General features: G+C 41.7%; 1 protein-coding gene across 1 annotated transcript in view; it reads left to right on the top strand.

Annotated features, from left to right (window-relative positions):
* Positions 1-874: 874 nt before the first annotated feature.
* The window catches only part of CCDC172 (coiled-coil domain containing 172), a 30159-nt gene continuing 16303 nt past the window's right edge, over positions 875-14730 (top strand). The window contains exons 1-4 of the mRNA XM_066618720.1: positions 875-953; positions 2562-2647; positions 11364-11484; positions 13301-13462. Of these exons, the coding sequence (XP_066474817.1) occupies positions 875-953; positions 2562-2647; positions 11364-11484; positions 13301-13462 (448 nt within the window). The remainder of the gene's footprint in view (positions 954-2561; positions 2648-11363; positions 11485-13300; positions 13463-14730) is intronic.

Below are 14730 nucleotides of genomic sequence, written 5' to 3'. Positions count from 1 at the left end.
CGTGGGGGGAGGGGAGGCAGGCTGGGCTCAGGCGAGAGCTTGGAGATGGGAGCAGGAGGGGGTCATTGTGTAGTCAGGCAGGGGCCAGGCACCCACCCACCCTGCACCCCCCAGCACCCACCCAGCTAATGCCTCTATTTTGCTCCCCCCCCTTCCTGGAATGCCTCCAAAGGGGAGGGACCCCTGCAAAAAGGTGCTGGAACTCCATCCCCCCGCGTTCCATTAGAAAAAAAGCCCTGTATATATATATATATACATATACATACATATATATATATATATATATATATATGTATGTATGTATGTATGTATGTATGTGTGTGTGTGTATATATATATATATATATATACACACACACACATACACACACACACACACACACACACATATAAAGATTCTAAAAAATTTTTTAGAAGGGGGTTCAGGGCCCAATGCTATCCAATTTTCCAGTGCCGGTGCTGCTGTACCATTGGGGTATGCACTGTTTCCTGTGTTGGGGGTACAGTCACAGAGGCCTCCTTAAGGTATGGGAACATTTGTTCTCTTGCCCCAGAGCTGCACGGCAGTTGTACCGGTGCTGGAAAGTTGGATAGGATCGGGCTGTCAAACATGCCATCCTCCTCCTGCAGTCTGTACTGGTTCCATCCACACTGAGCAACCATCTCAGCCTATCAAGCCAGCAGGGAGACGTTGAGGCGGCCAAGCAGTGGGGTGTGGGGGAGGGGCGGAGGACAAAGCTGTTTGCGAGGTAGCTGAAAGTGGGCATTTTCGATCCCTCAAGCAGGTCCCTAATCACATCCCATCGTTCTCTGCTGGAAGAAGATAACCTCATATCCCATATTCCATTATCGACTACCTAAGAGGCAGAGCCAATATGAATCTAGATTCTCTGTTTCAGCAAATTCTCCTGACAGAGCAGAAAGCGGAAGAAAAGAGGCACCTCATGCTCCAAGGTTGGCAGCCATCTTTGCGTCATTTGAGGCAAATAAGTGGGGCCAAAGGGGCCGGTTCGGCTTGCTATTATGGCCAGTTCGAAACTCATCTGCTGTTTGTTGCCTTACCTAGTGAATGCCAGGTTCATGCATCTTTTTGCTTTGTTTTAATTTCTCCCCCACTACTGGGTCACCCTTTGGCAATTTTAAATATACAATTTAAAAACAAATTTAGGCTGCAATCCTAACCACACTTTCCTGAGAGTAAGCCCCATTGAACAAAATAGGACTTACTTCTGAGTAGACCTGGTTAGGATTGTGCCCTTAGGCTGCAATCCTACACACCCTTCTTGGAGGGTGAGTATAAATGAACTTATTTCTGAGTCCACAGGCTTTGGACTTTGCTATTCAATCTCGCCCTCTTTTGCTTAGATGTAAGCCCCACCATTATGTTTGCTAGAACTTACTTCTGAATTAACAATTGTACAGCACTCCAGGATGGTCCTGGAATCAGCAATGATCTCTAGACAGTTACTAAAAGCAATCCTGGAGATATTAACAGGGCCTCCAGAGAAATTTCCAACATTCATCAGGTTGGAAATTGAACCTCCAGAAACAGCTTCAGTCAAAGTTGGCAACCCCAGCTGCAGCTTGTGATTTCAGGCAACCCATGAGAGATTCACAAGAAAATCATAAGGAAAAAAAAGACTTTTTACTATGAAGTAATCCTTCAGTCCTTGTGATTGAAGGAGAAAAAAATCAGAAAACGTGGCTGCATTCTTCAAGGCCCGAAAAGCAAGTTAAAAGACCGCTAGATGATTCATGTCACCCTCTTGTGATTGAAGATAATCTCATGATTCTTTTAGCCCAAGGTTTTCAGACCCCTGAGATTTATGGTACAAAAAAATCCCCCTTTTCTATGGTTTTGAGATGCCTACATGCACTGATAGAAACTAAAATTATTCCAGTACATGTTATCTTTTGCAAATATAGCCTCCAAGTCCAACTGTACCATTTGACAGGAAGCATACCAGCTGTCGTAGCTGTACTCCACCTGCCTTCCCCGCTTCTTTGGCCCACTAATACCTTTTAGGGCTGTCACCTGGCAACCTGGATACAGGACAGCTAACTTTAGATGCACTGTGATGCTGAGGAATTACCGTAGACAGTAGAGCATTTCATCAAGAGCAAGAGATCTGTGACATGATACTACAGAAACGCATTGTGTTGCCCTGTTACTAGGTGGTAAACTCACAGGCCCTTTCTGGGCTCAGAGCTGAATGGAACAAGCTGAAAAGGAAATAAGCCTTTATTTTTTCATAGCAACAAAACAGAGGCTAAACCTCCAATTGTGACCTCATACCAAATTAGGGCAACCTGTTAGAGAGTAAACTTCCACATGCAGTTCCCTATCCATTGCCACTGAGAGATTAGCAGTGATCCTCAAATTTATGGTGAACTTTGCAGCATGAGATGTCCACCACTGGTTGAATTTTTGCCTCTCTGTTGTTTTCATTTTTGTCTGTCTGTCTGCTGTTTATACTACTCCATTGTCTTACAAACAGCAAGATTTACAAGATTACTATACAAATTTCTTCCAGCTATCTAAAGGTTCATTTTGTGTTGCAGTTAAACAGGAAATAACCCTGACTCATGAACACATGAAACAAATAACAGAACAATTAGATGAAGCAAAAAGAGAATTAGATATTCAGGTAGGGCCACCATTATTATGTTGGAGTAATTGACTTGGGTTGCACCTGCGAGTAAGCTCCATTGAGTACAGTGGGACTTACTTCTGAGTACATATGCATAGGATTATGCATTAAGGTTAAGCTGTAATGTTCACAATGATACTATTGTACTGCTTACAAGACTGGCCCATCAATGAAGCCGATGGAAATGGTCGTCTCAAGCACCAGGTTGGTGGAGAAGACCCATTTTTTCTGCCTACTTGCCTCCATTGCTCCTCCTTCCACTCTATGGATTGGAAAAGAAAGAAGGGGACAGAGAGGAAGAGAAAATGTGGAGGCAGTGGCGTTACTGGAGAGTGTGGGGGTGCGGGCTGCACTGGGTGATGCACACAGGAGAGGTGACACCACTACTGGTCAAAATTTTTAAAATCTTGGTATTTTCAAATAATACATCATATATCAACCGATACATAATTTTATGTAGAATGCAATGAAATAAACCCCATTGAATTATCTCTATTCTGTCAAAAGTTATAGCCAAAAAAACCAGTGAGGCAGGACAATGGTCACCATGTCCTCCACCCAGGGTGTTGTCCTGCCCACTGCATGAGAGGAGGTCCATCATAGGGATGACACACTGGCCTCCTGCACCAGGTGATGCAAACCCTAGCAACGCCACAGTGTGGAAGGGAGGCAGGTGCTTGCTAGCAGAGGCTGGAACAACATTAGGTAAGGGAGGCAGCATTTGGCCAATTGCCTCAGGCATCAGGAGGTTTTGGGTAGGCCCTGACAGCAGAGCATCCAGTGTTCACTTAAGCTGTCACAGTATTTATTGGTGTTAATTTCTATCATGTTTCCTGCCATTCATATCATTTCATTTCAGTAAACATACTGAATGCAATTCATTGCTTTGTAAAACTGCTGGCTGCTCTCTGGTTTCAGGAGCTGTCCTCATTTTCTGAACCCTGCAATTTCTTAAAAAAAGAAAATCCTCTTTTGCAGCAAGTTGTCCATTATTTCACTTTGGAAAGTTCTGTCTGGTAATCTTCTTTTTGTCAAATGCCACAAACCTATAGAAGAGTTAGAGAGTTCACATAAGGAAACACCAATCTCCAGAGCACTACACAAGTATTTAGTAGACCGTCTTCACTTGCTGCATTTTTCATGACCTTTGGCTCAGCAGTAAGCCCAGGTCACAGGACAGGAACCTCATTGTCCTCTCTGTTTGATTGCACAATGATGCTCATTGTGTTGCTGCTTATAAAACTAATTTATGACAATCAAAATTCTATTTGTATATCACTAATTTGCTATTGACTCATTCTGACTTACATTAATGGTTTCCACAGTAGATACAGAGGGTCTTGAAAGTAGAGGAACAGCTACTATGAATTACTAATGAGGAAAGCTAGAAAAGCATTTCTAAACCAATTATAGCTTTAAACCCACAGAATTAATTACAAGAAGGTCAATGCCTATTAACTTACATGTTTGGCTAGTATCAATTTATTTTTCAAGACGCAATGCACCTCACAAGCAGAGGAAAAACCAATATACATTGTGTCACGGTCCTGGATCCCTCTGATCAATCTTAGACACTCCTGGCTCACTGCCTTAATACTCCTAGAAATGGATGTTCCCAATTTAGTTCTTAGGTATCCTTCCCTCTCAAGGGCCTAACCACTCTGTGAGACAGCAGGCTACAGTTCCCAGGCAAAAAGCCGAGTACTGATTCTAGTGCACATTCATCTAAGTGGTCAAACACAGGTGAGTGTACAGGTCCTCAGGGCAACTGCCCTCTGGTTACTGCCACCACCCCTTCTAAACAGCTAGTCCTTAGGCAGGGAAGTTGAAGCCCTAGGGGCTAACTCCCTAGCTCTTGGAAGCTCTGAGCTCCCCCAAACTCCAGTCTCAAGACACTGGTTCATTCCAGTAGCAAACTGAGAGGCCTAGGCCAGAATTAGATGAATCCCCGTTTCTTTGTACTTACATACTGGGGTCTTTCCCAACCCTACCTGGAGATTCAGGGACTGAACCTGGGACTTTCTGCAAGCAGGCATCAAATATTTCAGAGAAGAAGACAGAGAACAGCTCTTCATGCACACTTTGTGTGAGTTATCACATCCCTTCCCTTCATGTGTGTGCATGTAATTTCTCTTGCACAAAGGGCTGTTATGCTGCTTGGCTATTTGACCTCCTGCTTGGTAACTAACTTTTTCCAACAAAACATGATTTGCTGTTTAGTATAGTTGTGATGGCACTGTGAACATTTCCTGTCAATGACGTTGCATCTTGCCTGTGTGTGTTTTTGGGTGGGTAGGTGGGTGGGGAGTGTAGAATGAGTTAAACAATATCAAGGATTGCCACATGCTGATCCTTCCATTTATGCTGATTTTGCCATTTAATAGGGATGTTTTTAGGAGAAGTTTCATGATCAATGGGTTCTAATGGTATTGCTAGGGTGCCTATGGGAATGTCAGTTGCTATGCTGGCTTTCCACATTGCTGTTGGGAGAATGCAGGATCCCAACTAGTTATGCCACTGTAAATTCCATTGTAATACTAGCTAGTAAGTTGCCCCCTGTTTGCTTCACATTTACTTTTATAAAGCATTTTAAACTTGTACAATCTCACACCTGTAAATATAGAGCCACAGAGGGGGAAAAGAAACCTGAGAAGCTGAAACTTAGAGTTCAAATCTGTTTTTACATCTATTTCACAGAGACCGCTTGTGGTCAAGGGAATGCTCCCAGGAAATATAAATTTTTTGGTATGTTCTGAAAAACTAGGTAGCATGTAATTAGAACTTGAATTATAGCATTTTGCCTTTCAAGGTTCAGTGCTTCCTTTTCAAAAATGCTGTTCTAAAGAATATATTGTATAGGTACTTTAGTGTAGCTTCTCGGCAGCAATCCGGTACTTCAGTACCTGCTCAGCAGAACTCAAGAGTTTAGTGGCCACACTGCAGCTGCCTCCCTGTTCTATACTGGACTTGGTAGTTTAATAGTCCGTTTTCACATTGCATTCTAAAGGTAGGAATTTGTTTTTTGTTATCACTCATTTATATCAAAGATACATGCAAACAAAAAGGAAGCATGGCCATACACACAGTTGTGTGATGAGCTGGCCTTATATAGGCCTGGTTGACATGGCTAGTTTTAATTAAAAGAAAGGCAATACAGTACTGTATTTGGAGAGCCATCATCTCTCTATCGTCCATCATCATTCTCTCCCATGTTATCCACCCACCATCTCTATTAACACATAATATGAATAATCCATGTTAAGTGTCATGATTTTTTCCTAGGGAATTTCTCAGATTTACCTTGGAGAGGTAGAAATGCTCTCCAACCAAGCCTAACAATCCTACTTCGCTACAAATTACACTTTATCAATGTATTATATATTATAATAAAAATAATTTAAAAAGGAGATTGAAACTTAGGATAAAAATATCCAGGACAAATAAATAAATGTATTCATTTATTTATTTGTCCTGGATATTTTTATCCTAAGTTTCAATCTCCTTTTTAAATTATTTTTATTATTTTTATTTATTTATTACAGATACAGGTGAGGAAAATGGGTTAGACATGGGGCTGGGACTACACAGGTTACACATAGGGTATTGGCCATAGATTACAACATGTATTGTTCCAAAAAAAAAAAAAAAAAAAGCAATCTGAAACGACTAAAAAGAAAAATAGTCATCAATACAAAAACCATCATATTTATCAGTATAAAAATTTGGATTTATCTCAACAATTAATATTGTTAACTAAAATTATCTATCCAGTCATAAATCTCCAGTTTCAAGCTCCAAAGAAGCCCCCAATGACCAAAAATACAATGATAAAAACTTAAAACTGTCAACTCTTTTTTTCTTCTCCTCCTCACAGGGGAGCTGGTGTTTCAATGGCCACTGTGAGGGGGAAAGGAGACAGTCCAAGCTTTTTAAGAGGTCTTATACACCCATACAATCTAACTTGGGCAACTTTTCCCTATCCAGTTAGGTTATGAAACTTATGAAATCAAGTTTTACAAAAAAAAAAAGTTTTTCCACTACTTTTCCTGTGCCACCTTCCCTCCTCCAATTCACTACTTCATCCAGCACCAGCCACTTCTTTCAGTGGCTCACACCTCCAGCCAATGGGAAGAAAGCAGGAGGAAAGACAAAATACATCAAATGAGTGCTGCTGGAGAGAGAGACATAGCACTGCCCTCGCAAAATTCAAACAGTGGTTGATTGAATCCATCAATGCCAAGCCTGTGGATCTGAAGGGTCCATGGTATAACAATAAAAAAGCAATAAAAGTAGAGAGAAGTTTAAAACGAAAAAGAAGCATAAACAGCCCCCAAATTAAAAAGCAATAAAAATCATCCCCCAAAAAGCATCAATAAAACAGAATAATCAAAGCCACCAATACATTATCTAATTAAGAGGTTGGGAGAATAAGAATGGAAGTTAATCAGTGCCTGATGAGTGTCCCATAATGGGGGTACCATCCTCCCAAAAGCCTTATCTCCAGTTGGGATGCTCCTAACCTCAGAAGGTGAGAACACCTAATCCAAAGCCTCTGATGAACAGGTTTGTATGGAAGCAGGCAGTCCCTCACGCCTAGCTTGAAACCATAAAGAGGTTAGAATCAGCACCTTGTACACAGAAGGAAATTGGAAGTCAGTGTAGATTTTTATACTGATGAGATATGCTAATAGAAACCAATAATAGTCAACAACCTGGTCACCATATTCTGAAACAACTGGAATTTCTGCATAGTCTTTAAGGAGAGCCCCATATACAACACATGATTGCAGTAATCAAAACCGGATGTTACCAGAGCATGAATAACTATAGCAAGGCCATCTAGGTCCAGGAGAGGTTGCAGCTGATGCATCAGCCTTTAAACCTGCAAAAGATTCTTTAAGCCATGGCATGAAGAGCTGATTCTAACAGCACCCCAGCACAATCCTTTCAAGAGACTGCAATGCTATTCTGAACACCACTGCCTTATTCCAGTATTATAACAGAACCTTTGTGTTCTTGATTGAATGTCAGTGACTTACCAATTCCAAGCACCTGTTCAGTACTTTTACTGTCTCACCTGACTCAGTTGAAGAAGGGAGATAGAGTTCGGCGAACACAGAAAAATGTCCTGATGCATAAGGCAAAAAGCATCTTGCTTTTTACAGTGACCAACCAGGATAATATCTGACTCCAAATCCTTGAACACAGTGGCATAGCTAAGGGGGTGCAGGGGGTAGCAGTTGCACCGGGCATCAAACTTTTGGGGGGGGGCAACAAGCTGAGCTTGACAGTAGTGACCAAAATTGTGAAAATCTTGGTAGGTATGAATAATACCATCATGTTATATATCACTGGAAAGGTAATTTAATGCAGAATGCAATGAAACAAACTACACTGGAATATCTGTATTCTAACAAACATTATGGCCAATTAACCAGAAAATGAAAACACAACTGTCTTATGAATCAAGAAATGGATTTGCTTAACTGCAAACTGACCTATAAGACTGATTGTTCTGAGTGCCAATGAGATGTTATTATGATACAGCATAGAACCAATAACTTTTTATTTATTTAATTAAGTAAATTTGATTTTATCATGCGGGGGCTACAAAACCTTCTTTGACCCTGGGTAGCAGATATATGCCTTAGCTATGCCACTTACTGGTGGGAGGCAGCAGACCAAGTGGTTGGTGAGCTGCTGGGGGGAGGAGGTGGGTTCCTCCCAATTTTCACTTTTTAAAAAGCCTGGGTGTGACGACACTTCCGGTTGTGATATCACTTCTGGGGCAACATTTTGAGCTTGGCACTGGGCTACACGATCATTAGCTATTCCACTACCTGAACGACATCTTCAAGAGGTTCCATGTAAAATAGGTGTCAACTAGTATCAGGGACAAAATAGAGCCACATGGAACCCTGCAGCACAACTGTAATAGGCAGAGCAAAATTTTCTAGCACCATCTTCTGGTACCAACAAGTTGCCAGACAGCCCCATTTTGTCCCAATGTTTTTTTCTCCAGCATGGGATACAATAAGTACTTGGCTAAATAAAAGCCAAAACGTGGACAAAAACAGTGCCAGAAGGGAATAATGGAAGAAGAGTGGCCTCCTGTATAAATAGCCTGGTTGAAACTCTGCCTGAAACATGGTCAAGCACGCATGATTCTTTTGGCTGCTTCACCTCAAAAATTCAGTAGGTGCCCTTTGTCTCAATTTGCAATGATTATCAGGAAGTGTCTTAAAGCAATCAATATGCCCCTGCAAAAGACCTACTGCTCTTTTTGTTAATTTAGCCAATCCCTCAGCTTTGCCCAGCCACCCTCTTGATATGCTCAGGAAACTAATTCTGCCAATGAAACTCTTTTATTTCTTGGAGGAATGTAGTACAATACCCAGAGCCAATCTGGGCTGAGCACCCTGAGTAGTTCCCTGGACATTCAACCCAGTACTTTCCTTTGATCTCTTTTGTTCAGGAAAATATAACTAGCAGTCTCTAAACATTGTGTGTGCCTTCATCTTCCCCAAAAGCAGTACCTGTAACAGAAGAGTTTGAGGCTCTCTCTTCTTCTCAGTTTGTCTAGTTGGATTGTAGCCAGTGCTCTTGAGGGAGCAGAGGAGTAGAAAAGCTGAGAGTTGGGTGTTTAGCAAGAGAGCAGATGGGCAATTTCTTAGCAAAGATTAAAATAGACAAATTCATCTCTCAGAAAATAGTTTCCCATACTTAACTCATGTCAGACTTCGTACACTTTGTATACACACTTACCCTTGGACAAAGGCATTGACCTGATGTTTTTACATTTACTGGAACTTTGTAGCCAGGGGTTTGTGGCTTACCAGGAAGGAAGGAAATTACAGAGTTTAAGAATTGGAAATCATGTTAACAATTTAACCCTTTGAGCCATATTTGAATAATTAGTCCTGCTTCTAATGTGGGTCTGTTTAATTCAGACAATGTTGTGGTTAATGTTGTGATTAACGCAAAAAAAAGAAAGAAAAAGAACTGTATGTAATGACACAAGGAGACTGTCTTATCCCATGTGATGTCTCCTCCAGATTCACTACTCCAAGACAAAATCATAGAACCTTCTTCTTGTTCCCCTAGCAGATACAGGAGGGCAGATATGCAAGAGAAAGCCTTTCATATCACTACAGCTGTGGTGCCTCTTTGCCCAGTTAGTAGGGGTTACCCTGTCTGCCAGAAAGCCAGCTCTCACCCTCCTATGCCACTTGGTCCCTATACATGCCCTCCTCAATCCCCTGTGAAAGAGGTTTCAAGTTTGGAGATGTGGGAGGGGCCCTTGCCCTTAATTCTCCTCAAGGTAATCTCACTGTTGATTTATGAGTCTACATAGATCTTTGCCAGCTCTTTGGCTGGTTGAAGTTTGAGTGGATCCAAGGAGACATGTCGAAGTTGGATAGGGGGCATAAGATATCAGTGGTGCCATTGCTATGGAGATCAGCCCCTTTCCCTCCCTGACACACCTTCTAGCAGCCCCCATCTCAATTTTCCCCCTCTGTTACTCCCCCTCCCTATCTACTGCCCTGTCACCAGGCACCACCAGCCCTGCATCAACACAAGATTGTATGGATTCTTTTAAGCATGTACAACCTGAGGATGTGGACCAGATTCTTTGAAGCTTAAGACCAACTTTTTACCTGTTCAACCCTAGCCCTGTGTGGCTTATAAGAGCTGCCTAGGGGAGTCTGGCTAAGTAGGAGGGGAGAGTGGTTAATGCATCCACTCGAGGAGGGGATGCTACCACTGGCATTGAAAATGGAGGTGGTGCATCCCCTCCTGATAAAGATTTCCCTTGATCCTACTGTACTGGATAATTTCCAGCCTCCCATTCCTGGCATCTTGGAGACTTACTGCAGGAAAATAATGCCTTTCCCCAGAAACTACTGGTATTTATGTAAGACCAAATGCCATTCTATTATTACTTCCTCACCTCAGTACTCACCTCTGAATTGGACAGATTCAATTGACTAGAATAGAAACAGATTTTGTATGAGGTTAATTAAATCATCAGTACAGTCTTAGCCTGGGACCAACATTCCCTAAGGCAGCCATTTTCAACCACTGTGCTGTGGCACACTGGTGTGCCATGGATGTCTGCAGATGTGCTGCAGGAGTTTGGGGGAAGATTGTTTGTTAGTAGGGCCACTGGGGGATGCAAGCCCCTGCTGTCAGTGCAGTGTGCCTTGTCAATTATAAAAGAAACTGATGGTGTGCCTTGACAATTTTAGTGCCTTGTCAGTGTGCCTTGAGATGAAAAAGGTTGAAAATCGCTGCACTAAGGGATCCATGCTGCTGTGCAGACCACTTAGCTGCTGTGTGATGGCTCACTTGCCATTTTCCAAGGCTTTTATAGCTTTCCAGGTTTGTGCAGCTTAAAACAATCCCTGGAACACTGAATCATGCTGGGACAATATAGGTACTTACAAGAATTTCATGCTGGATAAGAGCAGTAATGAAGACAGCTTCTGATGACTTGTTAAATCCACATGTATCCAGGATATGTTGAAAACTATTAGGAAAGGGTACATCTAGTTTAGATTTTTAAAAATCTACGTAGGTCCTTTATATGATAGGTTTCATTTAGTGTAAGATCCTGTGTTCTTGTTAAAGACTTCACCTACATTTCAATATCAGCAGTAGTAAATTTTGGTAATCCATATATTTGCAATGGCTTTTTTTTTTTTTTTTTTAGGTTCAGTTGTTATCTGAAAAACTCTTTAATTCGGAACTTTTGAAGAAATGGGAGGAAAGTTTAGAAAAACAAAAAGCCGAACTTCTAAATCAGATGACAGCTCTTCGTGAAACCTTTGTACGTTTCCAGGGACAATGTTATAGATAATTGATTCCTTTACCCATGATATAGCTGTATTCAGCACAGCCATTCTAGCTCTAACCTATCAAAGAACTTCCTGTAGAGCTATTACTGAGTTACAGGTTATATATTGTAAGTGGCAGGTTAGGTCTCATATGACAGGGCAGGGCTGAAGTGCTGAATAATGGGTGATGGATGAAAGCACAGAGCTATCAGTAGATGCTGCTTTCTATGTTTTAAAAAAATAATGTGTATTGATGCTTTTTGTTTAACGCAATATTTGAAATTTTAGTTTGTATATATCAGAACATCTTGAGTGATCTCAGTTACAGAAATTTGATAAAGGCTGTGGCCACCTAGTATCCAATTAAACTATTCAGGGTGGAGATAAGAATCAAATTTTAATCTGAGTGTTAAACTTGGTTTTGTATCTATTTAAGATACCTCATAAATATAATTAATAAAAATAAATTCAGACTTTTTTTCTAAGTATGTGTTTATAGACCTTCCTGTTTTTGCCAGATTAGGAGCAAATAATATGTGACAGGGTTCTGGATAAGGGAACATTTGTTTCCTTGCCTGGGGGTTAGCCTCTGTTGCCTGGACCTGTGCCAGCTCATTTGATGGTGCAAGTCTGTGTCCAACCCATGCCCCCACACTGGCTTACTGGCACTGGCGGGATGCTCCAGAAGCTCCTCAGACTTATGCCAGCCAAAGAGCTGGCATAGGTCTGAGGAGACCCAATAAGAAATCTATGAACAGATAGGTACAGCATTTCTTTACTTACCTCTTCTGGGCTTCCTGGTCCCATCCTGGCCCAGAACATGCAGGTCATGCTGTGTTGGTGGTGCTGCATGCTGCGGCCAGGCTTGAAAAATATTCATTGGCGGACCTACCATTAAATGAAGGGGGCAAATGCCCTGGGTGCGAAGCCTCACACACCTCTGGGACCACACAGAAGCCCCGAGGCTCCTGACACGGTCAGAAACTGTGCTTCCGGTTTGCCGGAAGTACAGTTTAAAACGCTGGGGAAGCTTCAGGAGACTTCCTCGATGCATCCTGGAGTCAAATGAGGCTCCTTGCACTCCAGGTAAGTGTGGGGGGGGGACTGCACGCGGGGGGGGTGGCATCCTGGAGGGGGTGCCATCGCAGACCTTTGTCCCAGGACACAGGGCTGGGGAGGTCCGCTACTGATAGTATTAGGCTATAAATTCACAGTTCACTTGATAGGAGATTTTAAAAGATGTCACAATCCCCACTATTTTATGCCATAAACTCCACTGATTCCATCATCAAATTCTAGTTACAATTGATGGCGTGGGTTTATGATGCTATTCATTCCACAGTATTTTCAGTGTACAGTCTTTATGCTCACAAAACCCTTGTGGGAAATGCTGCTGTTCTTGAAATCCCCCAAATGTACTTTTAAGCAATTTTGAAACAAATTCTAGTGAAAATAAATAGAACTTACTCTCAAGCAAACATGGCTAGGACCATGCAAGCGAGAGGCAATGATTTGCTCTGTTTTCATGCCTGAACAGGAATCTGAATATGTGAATTTAAAACTTTTTACCTTGTCTAAAGGTAGCCTTGTCTTGTTACTCAAAATAACATACCTTGATACTTATTATTCTTCTATGTTTAGATTACATCTGGTCACATTACTGCATTATGATTAGTATTAAAAAATGTCTTCCTGGTCTTAAGACGTGAGTGCATTTTAGATTGATGTATTTAGTAATAACTTCTGTTTTATTTTAACAAAGATTTATTATTTTCTCTTACAATCATTTTTATTTTATCCCATCATTAGATAGCTATAAAGAGAAAAATGACCATAGAAGAGGAGAAATTTTTGAAGGAAATTGCAGACTTCAACAATGAGTATGAGTTAACATCCAGCAGGGAGCTTTTAATTAAAAAACAAGTCCAGGCTGAAATATGTGAACTGGAAGAAAAAGAAAATGTTTTGAGAAATGGTATGTCTTAAATTTAATTATTTTATCGTGGATTATCTGAAAATATAAATGGCTATGCTGTAGTTCTGTGGCACTACAGTTTTACAATTTTGTTCAAAGCTGGAAAGTCCTATTAAATTGTAAGACAATGATTTACCTTGAATGAAGAACAGCAGACTCTCTCATGGAGCATCAAGCATGTTCCTTGGCTGTTGTATAGAACATTAACTGCAAAATGTGGCGCTCCAACATATCAAAAGGAGGAGTTGTTTTGGCACATGCAAAAGGAAGAAGAGTGCTGGGTGCTGGTGGCTTAAGAGACCTCTGAGACTGCCCAGCTCCAGCCCTTCTCCAATCCCCCCACAGGGGAGGAGACTCTCAAGCTCCAGGTTGGGCAAAACAAAACACAAACCCCTCTGCTTACATTGAGTGATCAGCATTAGCACCAATGGTTTCTCAACCACTGGAGTAAGGACACCTTGCTTGGAAAAAAGAATCTTTGCTCTGGAGATGGAGAAACTGTGGACGCTATTCATAATATTTTGTAATATGGCAACTGTTGGAGTTGGTGCAACTCCGTCTGCTGTCCAGAGGGGGCAGGATGCTGTCCAGAAGGGGTCAAGCTATGACCCAGTGACTCTGACCTTTTTACCTGTTCTCTCTGTGATCCTTGTGGTGGTGTAGCCCTAACCCTTTATGCTTCCCTTCTCCTCTGAGCACTTCCTCTCTTGTCCTCTGACCACCGACCTGTTAAGATGGCGCACACCAGGGCTCTGATGCCCAGGCCATCTTGAGCACAAGACATGCAGGGCGAGGCAGCTTGCTATCTCTAAGTGTTAGCTGAACCTCTGATCCTAATCAGATGCTGTAAATATACACTCAATGGAACTGTAAGTAAATAACTTCTTTTTTGCAGCTAACAAGCCATTGCCTCTTTGTCTTTTTTACTGAATAGCAGTCAGCCCGGTGAGGGAGGTTCTCTTAGGTGATACCCAAAGGAGGGTCCACTGCTTAAGCTACTCTACTTCCCCTCCAAAGAGGAAACTATTTTTAATTTCCTCCAACAGCAACCACCATGCATAAGTACTCTTATAAAGTAGCTATCACAACAATATTGGGAACAAACAGTGTAGTCCTCATCTTCCATTCAGAGCTATAAGCTTCATTGAAGTGAATAAGGCACAACTGCAACCCCTGTGTTCTGCTCCATGTTGCTGAAACACACACAGGTCAATTGTGTATTAAGTGTATAAGAAAATGTGAATGGTCCTGGTATTAACCTACTGTAA

Source organism: Tiliqua scincoides, chromosome 3 (genome assembly GCF_035046505.1).
Source record: "Tiliqua scincoides isolate rTilSci1 chromosome 3, rTilSci1.hap2, whole genome shotgun sequence".
Lineage (NCBI taxonomy): Eukaryota > Metazoa > Chordata > Lepidosauria > Squamata > Scincidae > Tiliqua > Tiliqua scincoides.
This window is presented reverse-complemented; position numbering and strand designations above follow the sequence as displayed.